The sequence below is a fragment of the Pezoporus flaviventris genome, unplaced genomic scaffold (genome assembly GCF_033815535.1).
Source record: "Pezoporus flaviventris isolate CSIRO_AGI_PZ_B2104156 unplaced genomic scaffold, CSIRO_AGI_Pfla_v1 ptg000036l, whole genome shotgun sequence".
In the NCBI taxonomy this organism is placed as follows: Eukaryota; Metazoa; Chordata; class Aves; order Psittaciformes; family Psittacidae; genus Pezoporus; species Pezoporus flaviventris.
Window position 1 is genome coordinate 34287703 of NW_026892584.1, and position 25415 is coordinate 34313117.

At 42.8% G+C, this 25415-nt stretch overlaps 1 protein-coding gene across 1 annotated transcript in view; it reads left to right on the plus strand.

Moving 5' to 3' along the window:
* The window catches only part of LOC133274717 (ras and Rab interactor 3-like), a 159482-nt gene that overhangs the window by 130085 nt on the left and 3982 nt on the right, over positions 1 to 25415 (plus strand). The window contains exons 20-24 of the mRNA XM_061464254.1: positions 2441 to 2513; positions 5479 to 5570; positions 10052 to 11527; positions 14497 to 14805; positions 23546 to 23677. Of these exons, the coding sequence (XP_061320238.1) occupies positions 2441 to 2513; positions 5479 to 5570; positions 10052 to 11527; positions 14497 to 14805; positions 23546 to 23677 (2082 nt within the window). The remainder of the gene's footprint in view (positions 1 to 2440; positions 2514 to 5478; positions 5571 to 10051; positions 11528 to 14496; positions 14806 to 23545; positions 23678 to 25415) is intronic.

Sequence of the window (25415 nt, forward strand, 5' to 3'; positions counted from 1 at the left end):
AAATGTCCCAGCACAGCTGTGGGTCTCTTTAAAGAATCACAGAATAGTTAGGGTTGGAAAAGACCTTAAGATCATCCAGTTCCAACCCCCTGCCATGGGCAGGGACACCTCAAACTAGACCAGGTTGCTCAAAGCACCATTCTACCTCGCCTTGAACACTGCCAAGGATGAATCCCAGCTTGCTGACAAATATGCTTGATTTTGTTACCTACTGTGACCTCTCAGAGCAGACCAGGGGCAGTCCAGTTTCCATACACCACCTGCTGAAAACTCCTGTCCTTAAGCTCCAGCAGGTTTTGTACCTAGACTGCTTTAGCTATATCCTTGCTGTTGATTTGTGGTAGTTTATGCTAGTTAACTATTTATACGGGAGAAGTAGCTATAGGGTGAAAAGGCACTTCTATGTGGACACTCCTGACACTAATGGGCTTGAACTCATGTCCTTTTTTCTAAAATTCAGCCTCCCAAATGACAGAGCTTCCTGGCACAGAAACAATCATTACTCCCAATCCAAGTGATCTGCTCATGTATGCAAACATGTGCAGGTGCAGCCTGCTCTTATGCACACCTGCAACCCGGAATGCCACATGTGGCTCCTAACAGAAAAGAAGTCCTTAAAACTGTTGTCTGCGCAAAGGGCTTTAGTTAATTATTGGAGATTCAAGCAAGTTCAGACTCTTGGCATTTGATTCATTCTGTGGAACAGCACTGGGTTTTGTCTTTATTTTGGTTTCCTGTGTCAGAGCTGCAAAGCAGATTGATTTCAAACTATAGAAATTGGTCATTGTAGATGTTTAATGAAAATCCCTGACTGAAGCATGATTCATATTATGGCAAAAGAAAAAACTTGCCAAGCATGTATTTTTCCAGCTGTGGAAGAAAAGTAAGAGAAAGGAATTGTTTTGCTTCAAATATGTTTTAAATTCCATGTTGCAGTCTGGTATCAGCACGCACACTATGGTTGATCTGTTTGTGCTTATCCAACACAAACTAATGTTAGGAATGACTTCTGAGAATTACATGTCCTTTGCCTCTTTAAAAAATGCTTATATTGGTGTGCTCAGGCCAAAACAGCAACCTGACTGCCTGGGCTAGGACAAAGCAAGAAGTAAAAGGAGGAAATGCCTTGTTTGGGGACTGAACTGTGAAGATGAACCATAGACAAGCTTGAACATTTCCTTCCAGTGGGATTCTCTGCTGGCTTGAGAGCAAGAGCCAGTACATGTAGCCAAGAGAGAGGAGAGCCAGGAGGATGTCTTCATCCCACAGGTGCTGGAGGCCCTTCTTTGTAGGGGAGCTAACAACCAGGCAGGCAAGGCAAGGAGCTGGACACATTTCACAGAGCTGTGGGTGAATCATGGCAGACCACGAAGCTGAATCACAGTAGCTGAGCTTCATGTCCACAGCTCTGAACTGTGTGTGGCCTAGAAAACAGAGTGAAGGAAGATACAGAGCAGCTGCAGGCACAGCTATGTGGTGTGAGCCAGTGCTGCTCCTTGAGAACTTCCAGTGGGCTCCTCTGGCAGGAACAGGCAGCTCTGGGGAATCCAGTTTTCCACCACCAGAACCCACTGCAGATTTCCTTAAACTTGTCATCTCTGTGATGGTGTGTTCTGTACATAAAGGCACAGACAATTTGTGAGACTATAAAGCTAAAGCAAAGATGGACACTTTTCTCCTGCAGAACCATCTCTTTCTCTCTGCCTTGGGTTACTGATCAATGTGAAATTTTCTCCACCAGCTAGTGAATTTTTTTCTAGCTTACCAACCAAAACCTTTATAATAACATGTGAGGTTTGGGCTACATAATACCATAACATGCTGTTATAAAGGAGGTCATCTTGAAGAACTCTGCAATGTGGTGTAGATTGTATTTTGCCACTTAAAGGAAAGTGCTGTTGCTATATAACACAATGAAGGGAGAAGACAGGGGAGATACAAATAGGCTGTGTTCATGCTGCCTGTGGGACCCAGGTCAGAGCCCACACACATAGTAATAAGACAGCGATTTCTATTTTTTTCTTTTTCTTCAAAGCACTTTGTCCACCCAGACCAAACCAGATTCCAGCATGGAGAGTCACAAGGTCAGCCCCATATGTATTACAGATATGCACACCCTTAGAGACAGATGGGCTTGTTATGAAGAACTCTTTAGCTGTGACCTGTTTTTTTTTCTTCCTATTGTATCCGTTACTGTCACAACAGTCTGATATCTTGAGCTAACCATTCAGAGAGCTAGGCTAAGACATTTCTCCTCCAGTGTTTCCCCAGAGATTCTCACTGTGGCCTTCAGAAGCCAATTCTTTATGCTTCTTCATATTAGTCCATGCAAATACTGGACAATCACAGAATACAAGGTATGCGAGCCAAACCCACCACCTTTTTTACTGTATAGCTCAAAGAAAAGAGTTGCTGACTATCTTCTTTTATTTTTTATCAGTCCTGTACCTGGAAGGATCTGTCCTTGTATTTGAGGACCTCTTCAAACTGGTTGCCTTCTACTGTGTCAGTAGGTGAGTTGGATTCATTGCTTCCATGGAAAGGTAGCTTCATTCTGCCCTCTGGAGTGCCTTTCCCCAGTATCCAGCCACAGCAGAGCCCCCTTTGTTTCTTCCTATCTCCTCTAACCTGCCAGATGAGGAGGTATTTCAGGTGCTGCTATCTACAACAGGGACAGATCACTCAGTTTCTAGCCAGGCACATCATAATCATGATGTCCCTGAAGCTGCAGTCTTTGTCTGAGGAAGGTCTATAGTGCTGCACCCACAAAGGACTGAGGCACAGGACTGGGGCTAGGAGGGCAGGGAGGAAAACGGGGCCTGGATTAACTCTTACTTAAAGCAGCTTTAGCATCCACGCATACTTGGCAGCTCATTAGTGTATCTACTAATGGACTGTTGGCTGTGGGAGGCTCAGAGCACTTAGTCACCTGTGAGGAATATGTCAAGGAGGGTACTCCTGAAACGATTTATTTCTTTAGCCAAAATTTTAAAATACAACAAAGCAGTAAGGAAGAGACCTTGCTTGTTTGTTCAGTGCAGAAATACCGAACCTAACGGCCACAGATGCAGGACAGACCTTCATTTTCATTACAGCAAAGTCTGATCAGCAGCTGATGAGTCCCTCTGTGTAATTAAACCCTTGTGTCTCCTCTGTCTGCAGTCTCCTCTCATCTGTGTTTGTGCCAAGCACATTGCAGCAATACTTCCGCAACCTCCTTATCCTACTTCTGCCGCAGTAGGCCTGGTTTTGAGTTGGATGTAAACTTTTGGCCTCCCCTGTATAAACTTAGATGACTTAAAGTAGTTGCTTCCATTTAAGAGGTAAAAGCAGATTCGGGATATGTTTACCAGGCAGCCTTGTTAGTGACTCAGTTAGGTCACATAGCAGGAACAGTCTATCTATGGTATGATCCAGTGTGCCACAGCTTACCCAGACAGTACTATTTGCACTATATTGAGGGCTGCTGCTGCAGCCAACTGAGTTCAGTGCTGCTGGGCCAGGACTCCTACACAAACACAAGGGACTCTGTTTCACCCTCTTCAATGACAAGACAGCCATCTAGATGTGTATCGACCCTACAGAATGGGCTTAAATGAACCCTTGGACCCATATAAAGGTTTCTGTGTTACCAAAGCGAAGAAGAGCCCAAATGCAAACAAGAATAGAGCATTTCAAGTCAATGGCCAGTGGGAGGGAAAATATGCTCACTTCTGCTTTCCCGCAGGTGGTTCATGTGATTTTTCAGGTCTCTGTCAAAAACAAGGAAAATAGGGAATCATTTTCTGAGAGAAGCAGGAAATAAAAAAGCTGTTTAAGCACTCACCTATCATTTACTGGCAGCTTGTAGGAGGTCTCCGTGATGTTGTGTGGAAAGGCCTGTTCTCAGGGCTGTAATAAACAGTCATTTATAGAGAGCTGGAAACAGCTTATCAGGGCTGACAGGCTCTTCTCAAAAGAAAGTCTGGCCTGGCTTGATTACCTTAGATCACCAAAATAACACCTGTAGATAACAGGTGACTTTGTGGCTTGCCTGTAGGCTGCTGCCCTATGAATAAAACCAGATTTTTTTCTATTAAGCTAATGTCTCAGTGTTTCCTGATTTTTAGATGTATTTTTCTACTGAAAAAAAAAAAAAAGAAAGAAAAAAAAGGAACTACTGGTGCATATAGCAAATATAACAGTAAGAACAGTAACAAACAAAGAAAGCAGAATGTCCCTGGACTCTCTTCCTCTTTTAAACCCCATATTTGCCATGACAAAGTAATACTACTGATGTGATAACTGATCACATCAGTTTATGTCAAACAATGTGACAACAGGGTGCTCAGTGGTGCACAGAGAACTCATGGACTACACAGTACATCAGTAAGACATGGATCTGTTAATAAGAGCAAAAGTAGCAGCCGTGCATTTATCTGTCATAAATTGGTCCTCCTCAGGTCTGCAGTCATGCGCATGTTTGGGATGCTTGTTTGTGTAGCAGATAACACCTACTCACAAGGCCAGATATTTCTAAAACAATTTCCTGCATCTTGCAGAGCATTTTGTTAAACTTCTTAATGTGTAAAATGATCCTGCACTATTACTTGCTGCCTTTTAGGGACTATTGGTTTGTTTTTTCTAGTCATCGTTAGAATGGGAATTGACATAGGAACAGCTTTAGCAGACTGTCATTAGGCAAGAGGCAAACATGAACAATTCAATGTCAGCCCAAGAGCTCCGATTAATTATTTGAAACTTAGGGTGTGTGAAACCCAGCTAATGACCTCTGAGAAACTGCATCTTTTTTCTTTTTTTTTTTTTTCCAGTAAAAATACAGAATCTTTCCATAAACCAAGCAGTCAAAAATCTGAGAGTGAAGAGTAGAAGAGTGTATGTATTTTCTCAGTGTCATGCAGGATTTCATCATTGTCTGTCACTTCACACAGGGGCTACCTTTCCCCAGGAGGGATCTCCCTTTCATAACCTCACTGTGTCTTGCCATGTCCTCATGCTTTATACTTACACTGATTTTTAAAAGAGGAAGCAGGGCAGGGAGAGAGGGGTAAACAGAAAAAAAAAGGACTGCAGAGCCCCTCCACACCAGAAAGAATGGCTTTTCTTATTACAGTAATTACCATTTTCACACCTCAGTTTTCATGGGAAGGTATTTCAACCCTTGTGGCTTCCTCTGAGGTGAGAGGTGTTCCTGCTGTTTTCAGAGGAGGAAGCCAAGACCCCATCATTAAGCCAGTGGCATGGCATGAAGCATCACCACAGGAGCTGGTGATATCTAGTGAAATCAGAGCAACCCAGGCTGGCACAACGTCCATGATGCCTTACAGGCCATGAGATCTTCCCATGACAATATCCAGGACTTTGCAGGGAAGGCTGAAATTGTGGTTCAATCACTAGAACCAACAGTAAAATCTGGGGTTCCTAGCAATTGTGTGGTTTATTCTTTCATTGTTTTTTTCACTGTGTTTCTTTTTACAGAGATTTGCTGCCCTTCACCCTGAAGCTACCACAAGCAATATTAGAAGCCAGTAGCTTTCAAGACCTTGAAATTATCTCTAGTCTGGGGATAGGTAAGTCCCTCAAAGCAACCAGAGTTTCACTCAGACTTGTGAGAACCATGGTGCTTCATAACTGGAGGATAGATGAACTGCTGTCTTCAGAATAGATGAGGAGGCCTGAATGCAAGAGAGAAGATGTTCACGATCTTTATGTTTATAGAAGCACACTGAAAACTGCCGCTTGCCCCTTTGGACAAAAACTTCCACTGGGACTTTTGTGCATGGGTGGGACCTATAGTTTCACTGTGTAAGCTGGGGCTTTCAGCAACTGAAGCACAGCACAGCCTCCCATGATAACTTACATAAACTGGAAGTAGTTGGCACCTAAGTATAAGAAAAAAGAAAAACAGCTTTGCAATTTCCCCTTCTGATGTGTGGGGGCAATGCTGATGGAAGTGACACTTTTGAATTTTGATATTTCTATTTTCTCTTGCAGGATTTCTAATTGGTAGAGGACTCTGTAGTGTCCCAGCATGTTCTCTCGCCTCACACTAATTAGATAAAAAAGGAATGTTATTTTTAGTGACAACACCAAACGAGCAAATTTTAGCTCAGTTGTGTAAAGTTACAGAGTTGGAAATGCAGCTCTTTTAACTAAAGGAGGTCACCTTCCTGTTCCTTCCTATTTAACACACTCTGCTTGAGACAGGTATTACGGTTAGCCACTCTCACACTAGTTTGCTTTTCAGTCTTTTCTCAGCTGTTGAAAACAGCCAAACAATGGTGAAAGCTGAATTTAGCACACTTAGAGATACTCACTAAAGCACCATGAGGATTTAAGGATCTATTTTTGGATCTTTTGCATTATACCTCCCAGAAGCCATGGGAAAACCCTGCTGGTTTCAGTTCAAGAAGCTTTGTTAAATTTGACTAACAATTTACCTCTAACACTTTCAGCATCCTCTATTTTGAATATGTTCCTGTTTGTCAAAGCGTCCTTGAGTACGGGTGTCTAGCCAGAACTTACTGCTTAAAGAAAAGTATTTTGCAAGTTGAGATAGCAAGATACAAACTTACTATTAATTTCAGTTAAAAGTGTAAAAATTTGGATTAAAATGTAAGAAGTGTGTCATAATTCTCCATCCGTCACCCTAATTTAAGCCATCAGAATTGATCCTAACTCAGGTAACAGTCTCCAACAGCTTTTGAATGGAAGGATTAACTGAAGCACAAGAACCAAAGTAATGTTGGTTGTAGTCTTCTTTCTTTCCTCCTGTACACTGGTGATGCTTGGAGGTTTGCTTATCACAGTACATTGCATGCCAGGAAAGTTTCTGACAACAGAAGAAAACATGCTGTTCTGTAAAGATTTCCTGGGGACTGATGCTAGTTTCTTGGAGTCCCACCCTGTCTCAGTAAAGTCAAACAGGCTGAAGTAATGTGTGATACTGTTTACTGCTTCCTGGAACAAAATTTCATGGGTACGAATGAGTAGACAAACAGTAAGTGCTGCCTGAAGTGGCACTCCCAAAGGAAAGCTAGCATTGTTTGAAATTGGTAGGTTGCTTTTATTTATTTCAAAGTGATATGTTTTTTTGAGGGGATAGAAGTAAGATGTCTACCAACAAGCTGGCTTGTCCCACAAATTATCTGGCTGTTATGTATATTGTCAAAGAGGATGTACTGCAAGCCCTCTGGTCCTGACCTTGCTGGTATAGAAGGCATTTTAGCAGAAGAATTACTATTGCACAAAGAACACATACCAAGTCTCAAAGAACTGCTTAATTATCCCTCCCAGAGTATAAGCTAAGGGAAGAGCCAGGATAGCAATGGGAGATGACCAAACTGCCTTTCCTGCTGTATGAAACAGTGTGGCTGCATTGAGAAACACCCTTTCTGAAGCAGCTATGTAACCCTTGGTATGACCACCTCATCTGGTCCTTCACAGTCTGAGTGGAGCATTACATTTTCACCACAGTGTCTTATCCTGATCACTACTGAGAAAAATAACCAACTTCCCTTTTGTAGATTGGTTTACTCACAATTTCCTCAGCCCACGAAGCTCCACAGACTATTTTCAGACTTAAACAAGCAACTTCCACAGTCCTGCATACAGGACAGTAGAATTGGAGTTCTGATACCCAGTAGAGTTGGACTACAGTTTCCTTTTTAAAGGAAATTTTACCCCACACAGTCTCAGACATGAGGGGGTTAGCAGTGTGATGCTATTATGTGCAGTTGCAACTGCATGTCTACACCAGAATTCTGTTGTCAAGAGTGCTGTTGTTCCTGGCAACAGTTTTATTTTAAGCTTCTTTGTTCTCTTCCCTCTCATAGTAGGAAATTAGGGAATAAACCTGTTCTAACCTTAGCCTCCCTGAAAAAAAAACGAACACCTGCTGACATGCTTATAAAGCTGAATTAGCCATGGACACTAGCCTAGGCTACAGAAAGCTAAATTGGCAATTTTAACCTAATGGGAATGAACATTCTTTTAGTTTACCTGTGCATGGCTTACTCTGTGTCTGTGTTATGGAAATGCTTGGTTAGAGGGAGCAGGAGGGCAGTGAGGAGTTACCCTGCCTGTCCTGCCCTGCCTGCAGTATGTGCACCCACTGCAGGGAAGGGAATAGTCCCTCTCCCTGGGACAGCTGGCTGTGACCCTGGGGACCACATTGCTGGCAGAGGGAGGCAAGGCCAGCAATGGACTCAGGGCACCAAGGGGGCAAGGCAGAGTCCTGCAGAGAGCAAGTCATGGCAGCAGCTGAAAAAAGATGGCTTTTCCAGCAATGGTGGGGAGCTGGCTGCAGGCAGGAAGTCACCAAAAATCACAACTGCACCGGGGAGCAAAACAGGAAGAAGTGGCCTGCCTTTGGAGATGCAGTAGGCAAGGGAGAGATTTTATCTGATGTATTTCACCCCTGAGTTCTGCATTGGCTTTAACCGAGAGTTCTTTTTCTCTGAGTTCGGCTATGACCTCCTTAACTGGAAGACCCTTTGAGCTTTTCTGGGATGCTAGTTTTTAGGAAAAAGCACAGGCAGGCACTACCTAGAGCTCTGGCCAGCTCAGCCCTGTCCGCCTTCCCTGTGATGGTCTGGGGCTACACTGTGCAGCCAACAGGAGAATGGAGTCCTGGCAGCTAAAGGCACTCTCCTGAGATCTGCACCATGGGCTCATCACTGAGGATCATCCCACACATGTGCAGCCCGATCCATCCCCTCTTGACCCAGCAAGTAGTATTTTTGCAGTGAGACAGGTTTGGAACCAAGCACAGGGCATGGTTCATGTGGTGTGTGGCAGCCCCATTTGCATCCTGTGTCCACCCAGAAGAATGTGCCATCAGTGTCATCTTTGTGTCCAGGGACCAAGCATGCTGAAAGAGTTATTTAGTTACCTGCATCCTTGTATTTCCAGGATTTCCCATCTTCCCCTTGTCCCTAAATCTGTGGGCATCAGTCCTCACCCAGGGAATACCCTTAGAGGTTTATACCCTTTTCCTTGGTCAGAACATACGGAGTTTGCAGGATCCTGTTTCCTGACACTTCGAGTAGTGGACCCTGGATTAGCAGATCTAAAAGTGATAGAAAGCAATCACGCTGGTAAGGCAAGCAGGTTTAAAAACTCATCTCAGGGAAAGGGAAGAAGTTCATATTTGATGCTGAATCTATTCAAAATATAAACAAGTGCTTTGTAAATTTTTAAACGAGGTATTCAAAGATATTCTAGTGAGAGGTTTGTGACATACAGAAATGACTACTTGCATCTTCTTTTTCCAGTCACAGCTGATGGCACTGGAGTGCTTAACTATTCTTTAATCCTTCAGCATACAACATTCCTGTGTACACAACATTCCTGTGTACACAGTCTTTTGCACCATCTTTCCTCTCTTACACCTGCAGGCAGGCAGTGTCATGGCTATGGATAATTGCCATCCAGAGCTACAGACTTTAATGATAATTTTAACCTGTGGAAAATATTTAAAATCATATGTTTCTGGACTGGTTGTACTGCAAAACAGTAGCAGACCTCTTTATAGACAAACTGACACATGAGCTTGCTGTGTCATCTTCATCTGATGTCTCTCGTGCCCCTGGTGTACATTGGATCCAGGCTATATATCTCAGCCCTGCACCTTCCCACAGTCAGAAATAGGGGGACAGGAGGTCACCTGGGGGCTTCACACCCTCATCTCAGGTATCCAGAGCTATTTGCATTTAGAGGACAGTGATCACTGAACAAGCCATAGACCCTCTTTTACAGTCATTTGCATTTGTTACTTGCACCTTCCTGCTCACACTGCATAGGCTGCATAGCATTAACAGTTCTCACTAGGTGAATATCCTAAAACTGGCAAAAAAGAGGTTTCTGGTGAAGCTTCTGAGCTTGTCCCCTCATTTGAAGGATCTCACACACATAAAACAGGCAACCCTTTCTTCACATTGTTTTGTGCAGAGGTGTGAAAGCTTTTGTACCATTTCTTTTAACAAAAAGTAGGACTTACACATGCTTTTAGCAGCTAAAATTCTCTCAGAGCATTTTTTTTTTTTGACAGATTTCTGGGATTCCTCCTTAAATCACAGAAGAAGAGAGGAGTTATCCCACCCTGCAAAACACTCTGCTTTCAGCACTGCTCAGACAGACAGTTTAAAATCTACCCAGTGTTTTGCAAGCAGCACAAACCACTGCTCATGTGAAATTGAGCTGTCAATAGGAAATGACAGGCTGTGGTTCGTGAATCCTATTTTTATAGAAGAGTACAGTAATCCTTTTTCACCAGATGTACCTTCTCCTAAAAGCCGTGCTGTGAGTGCTGATCTCCCCCCTGCCACCATGCTCACTGAAAGGAGGTCTCCCCGCCGCCCCCCTCCGCCTCCACCTTCTCATGCTCTCATTCAGAAATCTCTGAAGCCCCTGCAGGATCCCACCACTGCCTGTGAAGAAAACGAGCTGCTCCTTCAGCCACTAGAAAAGACCACGAAGGAAATGAGAATTGAAGGCGGTGACAATAAAGAAGAAGAGAAGCAGAGCTGCTCAGTCAGTGAACCTTTGGCAGCGAGCCCCAAGAAGGGCTCCCAGCTCTCTGTCCCCCCATGGAAGCAGCTGTCTGAGAGGACCTCAGAGGAGAGCTGTGTGGGAATCCCTGGAAGTTGTGAAACACTGAAAGGGGAATGGACAGAAGAAAAACCACATGCGAGTACAGAGAGCAGAGATAAAAGGTCACTGTGCAAAAAGGCTGTAGAAATGCCTGGGGAAGTTCCTGAGGCGGCTGTATCACAATTTCAGGAGACAAAGCCTGAACCTGCAGAGATGAAGGACATGCCTGGGATTCAAAGCAATGCCATAGGAAAGTCACCGCCTATCCCACCACCAAGAAGGAAGAGGCTTTCCCAGGTACCGAGGGTCCCCAGCTCCTGCCAGTTAAAGCAAAGAACAGTGGCAGAGATAGCCACAACCATGGCCATTGTGCAGGATTTGTGCAAGAGCAGCTCTGCTACAGTGTCAGGTGGTGCCACTTGCACACACATCAAGACTGAGCTGGGACATAGCCGCAAATCCGTCAACTCAGCTGAACTGAAAGATGCTCACTCCTCCCTGGAAGGCCCAGGAGACAGCACTGTGGCTCAGATGTCAGCATCTGAACCAGACTCCTACTCCACCAGCAGCACAGAGGATGACCTGGAGATGCCGAGTAGTTCATCTGGTAAAAAGACACGCTCCATGATCTTGGACAAGGCCAAGAACAGGCTGTCCTTTGTCAGCCTGTCTAATGTCTTCACAGTCTTTTTGTCTAGTGACAGGAAGCTGCAGAAGAAGATTGTGGAGCTAGCACAGGACAAGGACTCGTACTTTGGCAACCTGGTGCAGGACTACAGAGTGTACAGTTTAGAGATGATGGCAAAGCAGAGCTCCAGCACAGAGATGCTACAAGAAATCCGGATGATGATGACACAGCTGAAGAGTTACTTAGTGCAGAGCACTGAGTTGAAATCTCTGATAGACCCAGGCTCCCACACTGAGGAACAGTTAGGTAGGTGACTGCGCTTTACCCATCCTTGAGCAGAATTTGGGAAGGTGAGGAAGAAGACAGAATTACGCAAACACGGGTTCTGCTTTACAGAATTATAAACCATCTCTTAAAGCTGAGGGGTGTGAAAAGAAGTCTACTCTGTGGTTGCTAGCACTTGGAGGAGCAGCTCTAAAAACTGGGAGACCAGTAAGGGGGGAAAATCCCTCATAAAAAATTAATATTTTCAAGGGAAGAGTTTAAGAAGAGGTTTATGTTTGTGTGTGAGACATAGATGTATGTATATATGCATATATACACACATATAAATATGAGTCTCTGTGTTTGTGTATATACCTGTACGCACAGGCACACACACTGAGAACTGTGTTCACTGGAAACACAAAAGGTCAATGTCCCCCTGCACAGCTGTGTTCCACATGTCCTTCCATGTCCACTGCCTCACGCTCTGCAGTGAGGATGGAGAACTCCTTGTGTGTGGCAGCCAGATCTGGGGTCAATCACTGTCTCACAAGAAGGGACAAGTCTACAATGGTTTTGAGTGGCAGATTGAAGGAATCACTTGATCCCACTTTGTGCTCCTCAGAGCTCAAAGGCACAAAAACCTGCCTGCTGCAAGACCACTGCTGGCTCCAAAATACAGCATTTGCCTCTCTTTGCCACAGACATAATTTGCCTTTGGGGAGGAAAATTAATATTTTTGGCTGTTTGGGAGTGTTTTGATGCTTTTCATTCAATATTCTGTGAGGGAGTAATGTGCTACTGCCCTCCTTTCTAAGAAGTGGACTGTCCAGTTTAATGTACATTCATGAAGGAATATACAGATTCTTTATCCCAGTCATCGAATCATAGAATCATAGAATAATTAGGGTTGGAAAGGACCTTAAGATTATCAAGTTCCAACCCCCCTGCCATGGGCAGGGACACCTCACACTAAACCATGTCACCCAAGGCTCTGTTCAACCTGGCCTTGAACACCACCAGGGATGGAGCATTCACAACTTCCCTGGGCAACCCATTCCAGTGCCTCACCACCCTTACAGTAAAGAACTTCTTCCTTATATCCAATCTAAACTTCCCCTGTTCAAGTTTTAACCCATTACCCCTTGTCCTATCACTATAGTCCCTAATGAAGAATCCATCCTCAGCACCCCCATAGCCCCTTTCAGATACTGGAAGGCTGCTATGAGGTCTCCACGCAGCCTTGTGTTCTCCAGCCTAACAGCCCCAACTTTCTCAGCCTATCTTCATATGGGAGGTGCTCCAGTCCCCTGATCATCCTCGTGGCCCTCCTCTGGACTTGTTCCAACAGTTCCATGTCCTTTTTATGTTGAGGACACCAGAACAGCACACAATACTCCAAGTGAGGTCTCACGAGAGCAAAAAATGAGACAGTCAAAGCCGTACAGCCAGAAAAAGCATGCATGCATGCACTTATATGCTCTTTTGATTTAAAATTGTTTCCTGAGGACCTGAGAAACAGAGCTATTTATGAGATCCCTAAGCAGGCTTAAGACAAGCTGGGAGCTGGAAGACCCCCAACACAGAACATGGCCAACCACAGAAGTGACCAGGGATTCCAGGGGATCCTGCAGTTCCAGTATTAGGTGGGACCCAGCTACCCTGGGTGAGCCAGGACCCAGAGGCTCCCAGTCTCAGCAGGACCTGCTGACTTCTTTCTCATACAACTAAGGCTTCACATGATCCTGCAGTCTCCCCAGCAGAAGAGACCTGCTGCCAGCCCATTGCCATACCTAGGAGAAGGGAGGTACAGTTTCAGTTCTCATGCACCTCGTGTAATACCTGCACTTTTTGTCCTAGTAACCTTCTCTTCAAAGCAAAGGGGCTGTCAGCACAGAGAAGTCAGTCTTCAATCTTGATTAGGGAATGTGGAGAGGAGGCAGAAAGAAGTGTCCTTGTTCTGCTTGGTAGAGCTACGTGTGTGCAAGGATCCCTCCCACCTTCACACAGACATGCCTGGTTACCTCTAGCTCTGTTTACTAGCGGTTCCTTAAAAGGATGATATGGCCCAGTCAGCCTAGGGGGACTACCTTTCCCTGTGGAGGACAGCCATTCCTACAATTCAAATTTGTGGTGCTTCAAGCCAACTGTTTCTCCGGATCCTTTAAAATAGTTGCATTTTATATACATAAATGTTACCGCCCTCTGTTTCATTCCTCACTGACTGAGTGGATGAACTCTCTTCCCAGTGACCTTTTCACCTGAGTCTGGGGTTAAAAGAGGGTTCCCTGCAATCCTCCTAGCTCTGGTTTCTAGGAGTCAGACAACAGACTTTCTCACTGTCTCTCATGCTTGCTTTTGTCTCCTGCTGAATATGAAGCAAACACTCGACCCACACAGACTATTTCCTCATCCACAGGAGGCTTAAGAGGTGACATAAATATCAGTAAAAGACACTTGAACAGTAAGGACGATAAACTTCTTACCAGCTGTTGGTGTCTGCCTCTGAGTGGGTGGCTACAGCTGCTTTTCATTCACTGCAGAGAAAGGGGCACTTTGAGGATGAAGTTGTTTTCACCCCAAAATGATTATCTCAAACAGATCAGAGGGAGATGTCAGGGGGACACAAAATGTATCCCACCTGGGCATTTGTAAGGGCAGGGCTGTGAAAAGCAGCACAGTAAGATGAGGTTCCTCATCTCCCAGAGTTGCTTTTTCTGCTGCCTGACAGTGCTGTGCTGGTCAGCCAGGGTGTAAGGCAAAGACAGCTGCTTGTAGCAGGAGCTCTCACACAGAAACTGTGCCCTGGTGTTCACCTCAACCCTTACCAGAGCTTCTGGAGGGCACTGGTAATGAAACATTCACTTTCTGGGATGTAATTTCTGCTCCCTGCTCACAGCTAGGCAATAGTGCACGAATAATCAAGCACATGTTTTCTTAGGAGTTTTACCTGCACCTGCACTGTTGTATTGATTACTTATCACTGACTTTGTGTTCTCCCTTCTCTGCAGAAGTGATTGCTGAAACGGCATTATACAAATGTGTTCTGAAACCTTTAAAAGAAGCCATTGATTCTTACTTAAAAGAAATCCACAACAAAGATGGATCCTTACAGCAGCTAAAAGAGAACCAAGTTGTGATACAAAACACAACTACCACTGACCTAGGCATCACGACCAGCGTGCCTGAAACCATTGTGCTTGAAAAGATCCTTCAAAAGTTCACAACCATGCACAAGGCCTACTCCCCAGAAAAGAAGATTGCCATATTGCTGAAGTCCTGCAAACTCATCTATGACTCCATGGCTCAGGGAAACCCAGGTACAGCACTCCTACTGAAATGTTCTCCCTCACTGGTCCTTCCCCATGTATCAGGAACAGGGTTTATGATACAGTTGATGTGGTAATATTCGCATTGGAGGTAACAGCGATGGATGGTGTGTTTGGTATCAGCTGTCCACAGGTCATGTTCAGAATGGGCTGCTTAGTGACTGGGAAGCTCTCTGCACTAATAACAGGTATAAGATGTTACCTGGTTAACTTTAAGCTGCATAACCCCCCAAAAACAGATGTAAGTATGTGTTTTATGTGTAATGTCCTTTTTGCAGAGATCTTATCACAGCTCTCCATAAATCCTCAGAGGTCTACCCCAGCTTGTAGCAGCTTAATGGTAATTCCTAGGAATGGGTCTTTGGGAAAAGTGTTTTAGTTTCTTCTATATAAAGTTTTGCCTAAACTGAGGAGGAAATGCAGAATGCTGGTACTGTGTTACAAACTCCTGACGCTCCCATAAATTCCAAAAGGCACTACTATGCTTCTTCGGTGTGAGGAAGTATGTGCTCTGAGTATAAATATAACTTGGGCCTCAGGCCAGCCACTAAATGCACACGTTAAGCCTTTGGCCTGCAGACAGGATGCACTTTTGCAGATAGACCAGGAAGCTCCTTCCTCCAGGAATCTGCTTTGCCAGTTTAAGAGCTTTCTTTTTCTACTGGTGAGCTGATTACCAGCCATGCATAGATTTGGAGGGAAGAAAGATATTACTTTGCTACAACGGGCAATCGTTCAAGAATTCACAATCTCCAAAGGTGCTTTTAGCTGTTCTGCTTTATTTTGCACTTACAACAGCCTTGGAACACTCATGCAGGAGTTGTGTCCCTTTTGGGCCTCACCTGAGGGTCATCCCTTAGACAGTACACAGTAAGATTTAGTGACAGATCTAGACATACTAACAGCAGGGCAAGAAGCCACCCCAGCCAAAGCTGCAGGGTGGATAGGACCTCTCACTGCCTTTAGATATTATGAGAAGATTTGGAAACATTTGGGGAATTTGCTGTAACTTTGTTAAATCAGTTTTAGAGTAAATTTGTTATAAATCGAAGACTGATACACCTCATTAAAACCCACATAGGAGACATGGTCTCCTTCCGGTGCTGTATGTTACATATTTGTTACACCTCAGTTAGTTCAGGACTGGAATTTCCCTGCTGTAGGAAATGCCTTTGTGTCATTCCATGTCAGAAAGTAGGGGTCAGGGAAGCGATTAAAAAACCTTTTTAACATTTTTTAAAAAACTGGCATTCGTGAAATCAGAGGATTTCATTGTGGTTTTCTGTGCTAACCAAGGTGCTTCATTTCAGGCAGCTCAGCTGCTTTCTCATGTTTAGTACTCCTGCAAGCACGGTGTATGTCAGAAGCCAACTTCAGCCCTATGCATTCGGTTCCCTCTCCAGTATATATGATCAGTCATGCATACCAGGGTGTGGTCACAAGAAAACTGGCCTGACATTAAGGAAGTGTACTCAATTAATTCCAACCAGAAAAAGAGGTTAAGGGATGGAGAATACTATAGTCTAACTCCTGGACGATAGTGGACTCGAAGAGAAATTGAATGAAATGTCCTGTAGACTCACTTAGAAGAGAAACGTGTGAAAACTCTTCAACAGAATTAACTGACCCAAGATCACTTTGATTTTCCACCAGTCAAAGACAAACATCCAGCAAACTGAAATATTTTTCTGACAGGAAATTCCCAGCTGGTGGTGTGCTGAAGAGAGTGCTGTGGGCTGCTCAGACCGGATTTCAGTGGGTAGGAAATCTGCTCTCTGCCCAACTTGAAAGCAGTGGCACAGAGGCCCTTTTGCTTTCAGCCAGCCCTAAGGCAGCTCAGTTCTCTTTGCACAGGAAGAACAGGGGCCATGTTCAACTTCCTGTGCAATAGTCTGTTCTTCTTTTAGCTCCTTTTACTCACTGCTGAATTAGAAAGTTTTCTTCTCTTCCAAGATCAGAGCGGATGGAATGCAAAATTAATCATTCCCTCTGATGCAGGACAAATCAGTCTACTTCTGTCAGAAAAAAAATCAGTTCAGTACTATAACTTATGTTGCCTGGTTTAATTTGCAAATTGGCAGCTCATGGCAGGTTTTTATTCACTTTAGGTTGATGGTAGGATGAGGTGATCTGAGAACATGGTTTCATATCTCAAAGCAAAGTGCAAATAGCACTAAATTTTTTTTCAGACCCATATGAAAAAACAATTTTTTTAACATTCTGAGACCCATGTACACCAGTCCAAGTTTGGCCATGTTTCCCAATAGGTCCCAAGTTTTCTTTAAAACTAGGGATAGGATTGCTCAGGAGCACCTGTGTCTGCGGTAGTGCCCATCTTGGCACTGCTGAAAGAGTCATGGTGCACTGAAGTCAGCCTTGATTGACTCCATGTATATCAAGCCATTTTAAGGATGGAGTTCTGTAGTTTGGTTGCAATTTGTAGTACATGACAAATTCTGCCTGAAAAATTGGCTGTGGTTGAAATCCTTGATACTCAGACTATGAACTGAATGGGTTAGATCTACAGGTGTTTTAAACTAACATTTCTCCTTCAAGTTGAAAGCAATCAACTTGTGGATCTGATTGCTGAGGAAGGCATCAGAATTCCTAATTTATCAGAAAGAATCAAGAAGGCAAATTCACAGTCTTTGTCAATGCACCTGTCTCCCACAGATATCTGAGAACAGATCTATGTTTAAGTAGGATGCATCTACAGCTACATCTAGCTGTAGCCACAGATGGGCCTCATGTCTAGCTTTCATTATACACAACGGGGACTTAGTTGACGCAGCTCATTAATCTGGCTAGATGTGGGTGTCTGTTTTAGGTTGAGATGACTCACGACAAACTTCACTGACGATATTGATGAATTCATCCCTGGCTATAAAAAGAGCTTACGGGTACAAGTTCAGATATTCACATGTACAGAGTAGGCAGTGGCATTAGTAATTGAATCCTCCCCAGTGGGACAATACAGACAGCATTGTGGTGCCTCACTGAGCTTTTCCAAGTTCTGTGCAAACTTAAATGACAGCAACATGCCTCCAAGAATAGCCTACAATCTAAAAATATGTAACCTGCCTGCTAAAAATTCTAGGAGCAGTTAGTAAGCATAATATGCATTAAAAGAATAAAAAACCCAAAAGAGTTTGGAAACTCACCTCATCCCCACAAACTGGCTGGCATTTTTGGTGGCTTCTTTTAACCTGTACACTAGAAAAAGTAAAAGGTAGGACTCATGGGGAACTGTAAGCTCCCAGATCTCTGACTGTTCTGCATTTGAAAGGCATGCCCCACTACCCTCAGGGAAAGTTGTGTGCATAGCTGATTTATATAGATGAATTGTAATCTCATGTAGAAAATCAGTTAATTATTTACCTTTCAGAAAGACCTTTACTCAGACAAAATGTCAAAGACATATTTTGTGGTAGGATCTCTGCTTTTCACTCCATCAACACCACAAGTGACCCTTGTGGAGTGATAAACAAGATGCAAATCTGCAATATATGTGATTTATGGGATGAGCCTGGAGCACCCAGCCCTGAGCTACCTGACAGCTGCCAATCTGTAGAAAAGAACCAATGGAAAAGCAAAAACAGAGGCACAGTAGGCACTGGTTTATGAAGAAATACTGTGTGAGACAATCAGGCCAAACTTGGTCAGTCTAAGAGAGAGGAAGATCAAGCATGGAAAGGCTCTAAGCTTAAGCTGGAAGTTTGAAAGATCTGAAGACTGTTTTCTAAGGAGATTTAAGAAGAGTTAACAGAGGAACAATTTTCTTACAGCAACATTTTTAACTTGTAGACTACCTAACATTATGAAGCTCTGTTTTTGGAGTTTCTTTGAACTACACAAGGAGTTGGAGTATATAGCTCAAAACCAGATCTGTACTAATGATGGAGTTTGCAAGGTAACTGGCCCTAAAACATGTGATTTAGTAATTTCTATTGCATCATTTTGCATGGCTAATACAAAGTCTGCTTTCAGAAAAAAAAGAGGGTAGATAGGACAAACATTCCATTGAAACATTTCTCTTCCTTAGCTTTTACAATTAAGTTTGTCACCCACTGTAGAATTGAGCAGCCAGATACTAGTTGTGCTGATGCACTCCTACTTAGCTCTGTAGCTGATAAAGGCATGAACCTGAAGCAGTGTGTCTTAAGTTTGTGGAAAGGAAATTGGCTTCAAATACTTAAGCAACCAGTGTAGAACCAATGCTAGGAGCTCTGAAAACTACATCAGAGCAATGCCATTACACTGCTCAATATCAGTTCTCACTTCTGAGAAGGAAAATAAAGCTATACATAACAGGTTTACTTTGTATCTTTTGGAAGAGGTTTATATTTAAGTTACTGTTAATGAAGGCTGGTAGACTAGAGATTGTATCTTTCTTCTGGCTATCACAATTTCTATATTTGAATTAAAGAGCAAGTTAAATTTTTTCAAGGGCGATGAATTCCTCTGATCTGTAAAACATGTTTTTGAAGTGGATTCATGCTGCCTGCATGTATTAGCTCTGTTAATTTAACTATCATAAATCAAACCTTGCTGAAGTAGTATGGGATAGACAGGAGATAACAAAATGCTAGTGAGTGAAAAGATGTTCACAATCTTTTCTTATGATCTTTGTCCCGGTTTCCATGACAGTCTTGAACAAATCTCAGTTAACCTTTTTGTACTCAGGTTTCTCAGCTATAAACTGAGGCTAAAATTAATATATTTCCTGGAGAGCTGCTGCAAGACATCATGCCAGTATTTGTAAAATATTAGAGCAAAGTGCAGAGCATCATCAGTGTCTGCTGGTTGTCAGAATATACATGGAGGGAAAAGAAATGCATGAGTGTGTTAAAACAGACTGTAATTTCTTTATGGAGGCTTGGGCAGAATTCCAGTTGCTTTAAATCATGTATTTAATTAATACTCGTCTATTCAAGTGCTGCATCCCAGCCAGGAACTGCTTTGCTATAAACAGAATAGGATGAGTTTGTGGCAGAAAAGAAGGCTTATTTTAAGCTTCTTATAGATATTTATGAAATAAATATTTCCTGATCATGCAGGGAAGAAGGGAAAATAAAGCAAATAAGTTATATCTGGAGTAGGACAACACCACCTTGAACAAGCAAGCTCAGTCCCAGTGTCACCGAGACCCCTGTCAGGGTCAGAGCTAGATTTGACTGTCAGCTGCAAGCATACCTCTCTGTGAGAGACCACAGATGGAGTCAGACATGTAGGTCTGGGAACTTGGCTCTGGCCCAGATTGAAAGTGGAGCTGAGGAGGCAGCAGCCTGCAGAGAACACCCCTGCTGCAGCTCCTGGATGGATGCTGGGTTGTGCCCTGGTGCCTTTCGTGGCACAGGGAGCAGGTAGGTTGCACAATGCTGAGCAGCACCAAACTTCTTAGGTGTCTTGGTTCACAGGTATTGTTTTGTGTATCTTTGTGTCTCCTACTTCTGGTCATATTTGTGTTGCTGACAGGCACCTATTATCCCCATTGATGGACTGAGATACAGGGCACCTCAGAACCATACTTAGTCTGATGACTGTACATGTCTAAGCTAGTACCTCTGCCTACTGTGACATCCAAGGCCATGGGAACAAGGAAAGGTTCAGAACCCTACCCTCTCAGGCACTTATCCTTGGCTTCATGTGCAGTCAGTTTAGAGAAGCTATTACAATGCCTACAAGGAGCAGGCACAATATACCATGCCTGACCTGTCCTAGGCAACACTGACAGTTTGTGGCAACACATGGAGTCAGAGCTAGATATTTGACAATTAGCTTTTCTTTTCTCTTGTTGACACCTACAGCTCTTGCTGACCTCAGCTTTAGCTACAGATGTGGGTATTTAAGAATCAGGCTTCATAGTCCCACAAGTGGACTAAAATTATGTGTAGTAATTTATGCAGGTTATGAGCATAGAGCATATGGAGAGCGACTGCTCCTTCCATTACCGCAGTCAGACATCCCTTCTCTGAGTTTATTAATGAAAAAGAAACTGTTTATTAGATTTTCATATTTAAGCCATAGAAACAGCTGGGGGTCCAATAATATTTCTATGAACTCTTAAAGTTGTGAAAGGTTTATAACAAGGTCTGCTGGGGAAAGCAGCTAAATCAGTTTATAGAAATGAGGCAGACAGCAATGTAAAATAATTGACTCAGTGCCTGCTTGTGCATACAAGTACTTCTCAGCCAATAAAAAAGAAATGGAAAGATTCTGTAGGTGTTTTTGAAAAGTGTCCTCTAACTTTCATTTCAATTGACACTAGAAGTTGATGGCTGGGGATATGGAATTGTTTAGTTCCAAGTTGCTGTTTCCAATCTGCATTGATTGGTTGTCCATTGTCTGGCTGGTGATCCATTTCTGTGACATTTTATTAAAACAAAAAACAGGCAAAACATGGATTAGTCATGAAAAGAAGTGATAGGGAAGAGAAAATTCTGCCAAAGGTCCCTTGGCCTTCAGGAAACCATAAGCACTCAATCCATGCCACTGGTCAGTAACTACTACATCATAAAGTGTAAGTAAGTTTTTAAGGAAGGGGGGAAAAAAAGTGAGCCTAGAAAACTCTTTGGTACTTCATCTCCCTTTACACTAGTTTTGTACAGAACAAATTCTGTTGGCATCTGATTTACTCAAGTCAAAAGGAGCAGTTTTTTCTGTGCAGTCTTTCTAATACATTTTCATGTCTCAGTTGTATCTTTTTTTTTTTTTTTGCTAGACAATATTAAATAGTTCTAGTACTAAGCTGCTTGTGTTAAAGTAATATATATGACAGCAATGAACTGGACCCTTTCCAGAGCTGAAGCTTTTACAGAGACAGAAGCCAAAGTAACAACAGACAAATAAAATATCATAGAATCACAGAATCATTAGAATGGTTTGGATTGGAAGGAACTTCTTTAAAAACCATCTAGTTCCAACCCCAGGCCATGGGCAGGGACACATTCCACTAGACCAGGTTGCTCAAAGCCCCAACCAACCTGGTCTTAAACAATTCACATTCATCCAGATGTTAATGAAACATTAATGATCTTTTATAGTTTGGTTGAAGACCTAAGGCTGTGTCATTTAACTAAAGGCAGCCGTAATAAAGCAAATAGAACTGAAAGGGCTAATCCAGCTTTCATTAAACAAATTGTATATGTATATGACATGTGTGGACTCAGTCTTAGAAACAGGCTGAATTACAGCCCTGACAATCTCCCATCCTCCAACACTTTAACTGGATCAGCTCTCTGATCACTAGTTTCATTCCTGGGTTTATTTTTAAGCCACACTATATTTTTTTTATTTTTTGTTTTTTTTCACCAGGGGCTAAGCTTGTAGCTATTTGAGGCTTCAGAAGAACATCTTTGTTTGCAGTGGAGAGCCTGCATCACTTATGAATTAAAAAAAAAAAAAAGAAGGCTGACTCATGGCAAAAATTTGAAATAAGTCAGTGGGAACATTTGAGAAACAGGAATTTATGCCCCACCATGGAAGAGCATGTGGACTATGAACCAAAAATGGCTAGGGCATAATTTCACTGAAGGTACATCAAGGGTAGCTTTGATTCTTTGAGGTGAGGCTAAAGGTTCTCAAGTAAGACACACATGGCCCATGAAAACAACACATCCAAGTGCTCAGCTGAGAAAACCTGCCATTGCCTGAGGAAGGACATTCAGAGTGAAAGCAGTCTGGGCTTAGGTTAACTGTAATGGTCAACTTTAAATGTCGGGAAGATAGGCCTGCTAAGCAGCTTGTCATTTGGGTTGTCCATGATGAATTTATGACATGTTGGTGAAAAGTGAAAGCTTCTTTCAAATAAGAAAAATTGTCTTTGTGTTCTTCACCGTTTATGTGTCAAAGCTTCATTTTGGATTCTATTTTAAGCAGTAATTCTTTATAATGGTGACTGTTAACATGTATGCTTTTTTGTCCTCAGAGATCCCAAAGAGCTGCTATGGATTACATGTAAGATCACTTTGTTGACTTTGTTTATATCAATATTTTTAAGCATAGGAAATCTTGAGCCTGTGAGGATATGTTCCTGTAGCACCTGCTGCACACCAATTCCGCCAATTCCATCAATTCCATATACTAATCTAAGTCCAATGTGAAAGACTTTTTATTTTCTTAGCTAGGGACCACTGGCTGGGAAGATGCTTCCCCTTAGATTTGAGCTCTTTGGGAGACTGTTATAATTAGGAACATGTAGATCTATGTTTTGCCTTCTGAAGAAACACAACAAGGAAGTCCTCAGTCCTAAAACCCATCTCAAAATCTATTTTCTCCTCTTTGGTCTCACACATATACGACTCCAAGAGCATAAACACCCCTAATGCATATAGACAACTTCACTGCTAGTATTGCAAACATGAATTTCAGTCTTGATGGCACTGTCAAATCAGAGGGCTGAACTGGCAGACTTTGCACTCTTCAAGGATTGTCATTTGCCTGAGATCCACGAAGCTTAAGCTTCTCTTTCTCCAGTTAATAAAGAATATCAGAAATGGAGCACAATAAAAATTTTCATTCTCATATTTTGGGCTTGAAGCAAGTCTACTTACTTTTTGAGTGTACTAACTTTCCCTTTTTCAGCAGTTTTTTTTCTTTTGAGCTTTAACTCTTCACATAATGCGAGCAGAAGTCTGCAAAGGACAAGCTGGGTGAGAAGCTGTCACTGCTGTGGGGGAATGTATCTTTGTGGTGAGTTTATTGTGACCACTCTGTGTTTCTCTTTGCTCAGGGAAGCCGTATGGTGCAGATGACTTCCTCCCTGTGCTCATGTATGTGTTGGCTCGCAGCAACTTGACTGAAGTCCTTCTGAATGTGGAGTATATGATGGAGCTCATGGACCCTGCTTTGCAGCTAGGGGAAGGTAGAGTACAGTGTTTGCTCCTGGGATATTCACTCTGGAAATCATTCTTTACCTCGCTTTAGTGTTTGTGAAAGCGGGGCATCAAGGCTGTGGCTAGGCTTTGTGGATAAGCTTTGGCCAGACTTTTCAAATATGAGTCTCTAAAATTATTGTCAAACACTTTAGCTGATTTTGGCAATGTGGTACCCTAGACATCAGCTAGAAAGGCAGGGACCTAGCATAAATGAGATCTGAGTTGCTGCATTAGTAACCTAAACAGAGTTATCTAGTGTTCCTTGGCCCTAAGGCTGAAAAATTGAAAGGTCTGTGCAAAGACTTTTATTCCAATGAGAAAAGAGCACATTTCATAAACTGTATTGTATGCCGGGGGCCATACATCATTCTTATGGTGACTCTACTCTTACATTTGAGTGACCCCTTTAAACAATGTTCTCATCAAAGTGAGGCAGAGAAAAGAAAGTTAGGTTAGAGTGGAATATTATGTTTGGATGTGAATAAAGACTTCTGCTACTAGAGGGGTAAATACCCTAGGGAACTGTGGGCCTTTCATTTCTTAAATGTAGATTGGGAAGCAAATGCTACTAACAGTGACAGGGTTATGCATTCTGAGTTACGAACACAGATAATTTGTGACCACGTAGTCACTAAAGAAGTAAAATGGGTTTTACTTCAGATTTTGTTTTGAAAAGTACTGAGGTTCTATAAAGAGGTCCTGAGTGAATAACAGCAGGCTACTTCTATTCATGTTAAAACCAAGTCTGTAACTAAGAGCATGTCATCCCAGCACAGTGCAGAGGCGGGGAAAAGGAAGTACTAAAAGAATGAGCAGTGATAGTGTGATCGTACTAGTGAGGGGTTTCTGTATAGGCTAATTATCCCACTGGAAAGAACTGTTAGCAGAAAAAAACATTAGTCTAAGCACAGCATTCTGCTGACATAATTAAGCTGGTTTTGGTAACTGTGTTGCCCACAGGTTCTTCGTTTCAAAAGGGCATACTACCAGGCTGGTTACTGAGGACATCTGGGTTGGGCTCAGGGTATTAAAGGCAAAGCAGGCTGGAGGCTCTCTTCAGTCAAAGATGCAAAGACTGTGAAATGTGCATGCCAGTCAAAGGGGGAAAATTTTGTGAGGGAGTTCCAGACCAAACTGGCTGAAGAATCACATCAGAAAGGACACTGGGAACAACTGCTGATACAGGGAATGGAATGAAAAGGTCTCAGTGATGACAGCTCTGAGACCATGAAGAACAGGGCTAAAATGGCAAAAAATTCAGTTGAGTTAGGCCTTTCAAAGTTAAATGGCAAAAAGTGATTCAGGCACAGAAATGAAAAAGAACACACTAAAAGCAAAAGGGAGAAAACTGTGAAATTACATCAGGTAATACATAAACTCATTTAAATCTGGCCTTCAAATTAAAAATTTACTTTGAATGAATTTTATAGTAACAGTGATGTTGACTACTGGGCCAAAGGCAGGGACAGACAATGGGAAATGACTGTGTGGAAAGGAAGATACTGGAAACTGAGTGTAAGAAAAAACAATTCTTAAAGATATAATGAATTCCTGTCATGGAGGACTGGGAGATCTTTCTCCCTGGATTCTGAGGGAAAGGATACACCAGGTTGTGAGTCCCACCACAGGCACCCCTGACTATGCCAGTGAGAGAGAAATGCTGAATGACAGACAAGGGAAGTTAGTAACTCTATTTAAGAGAGGAAAAGTGGCACTTGTAGGCTT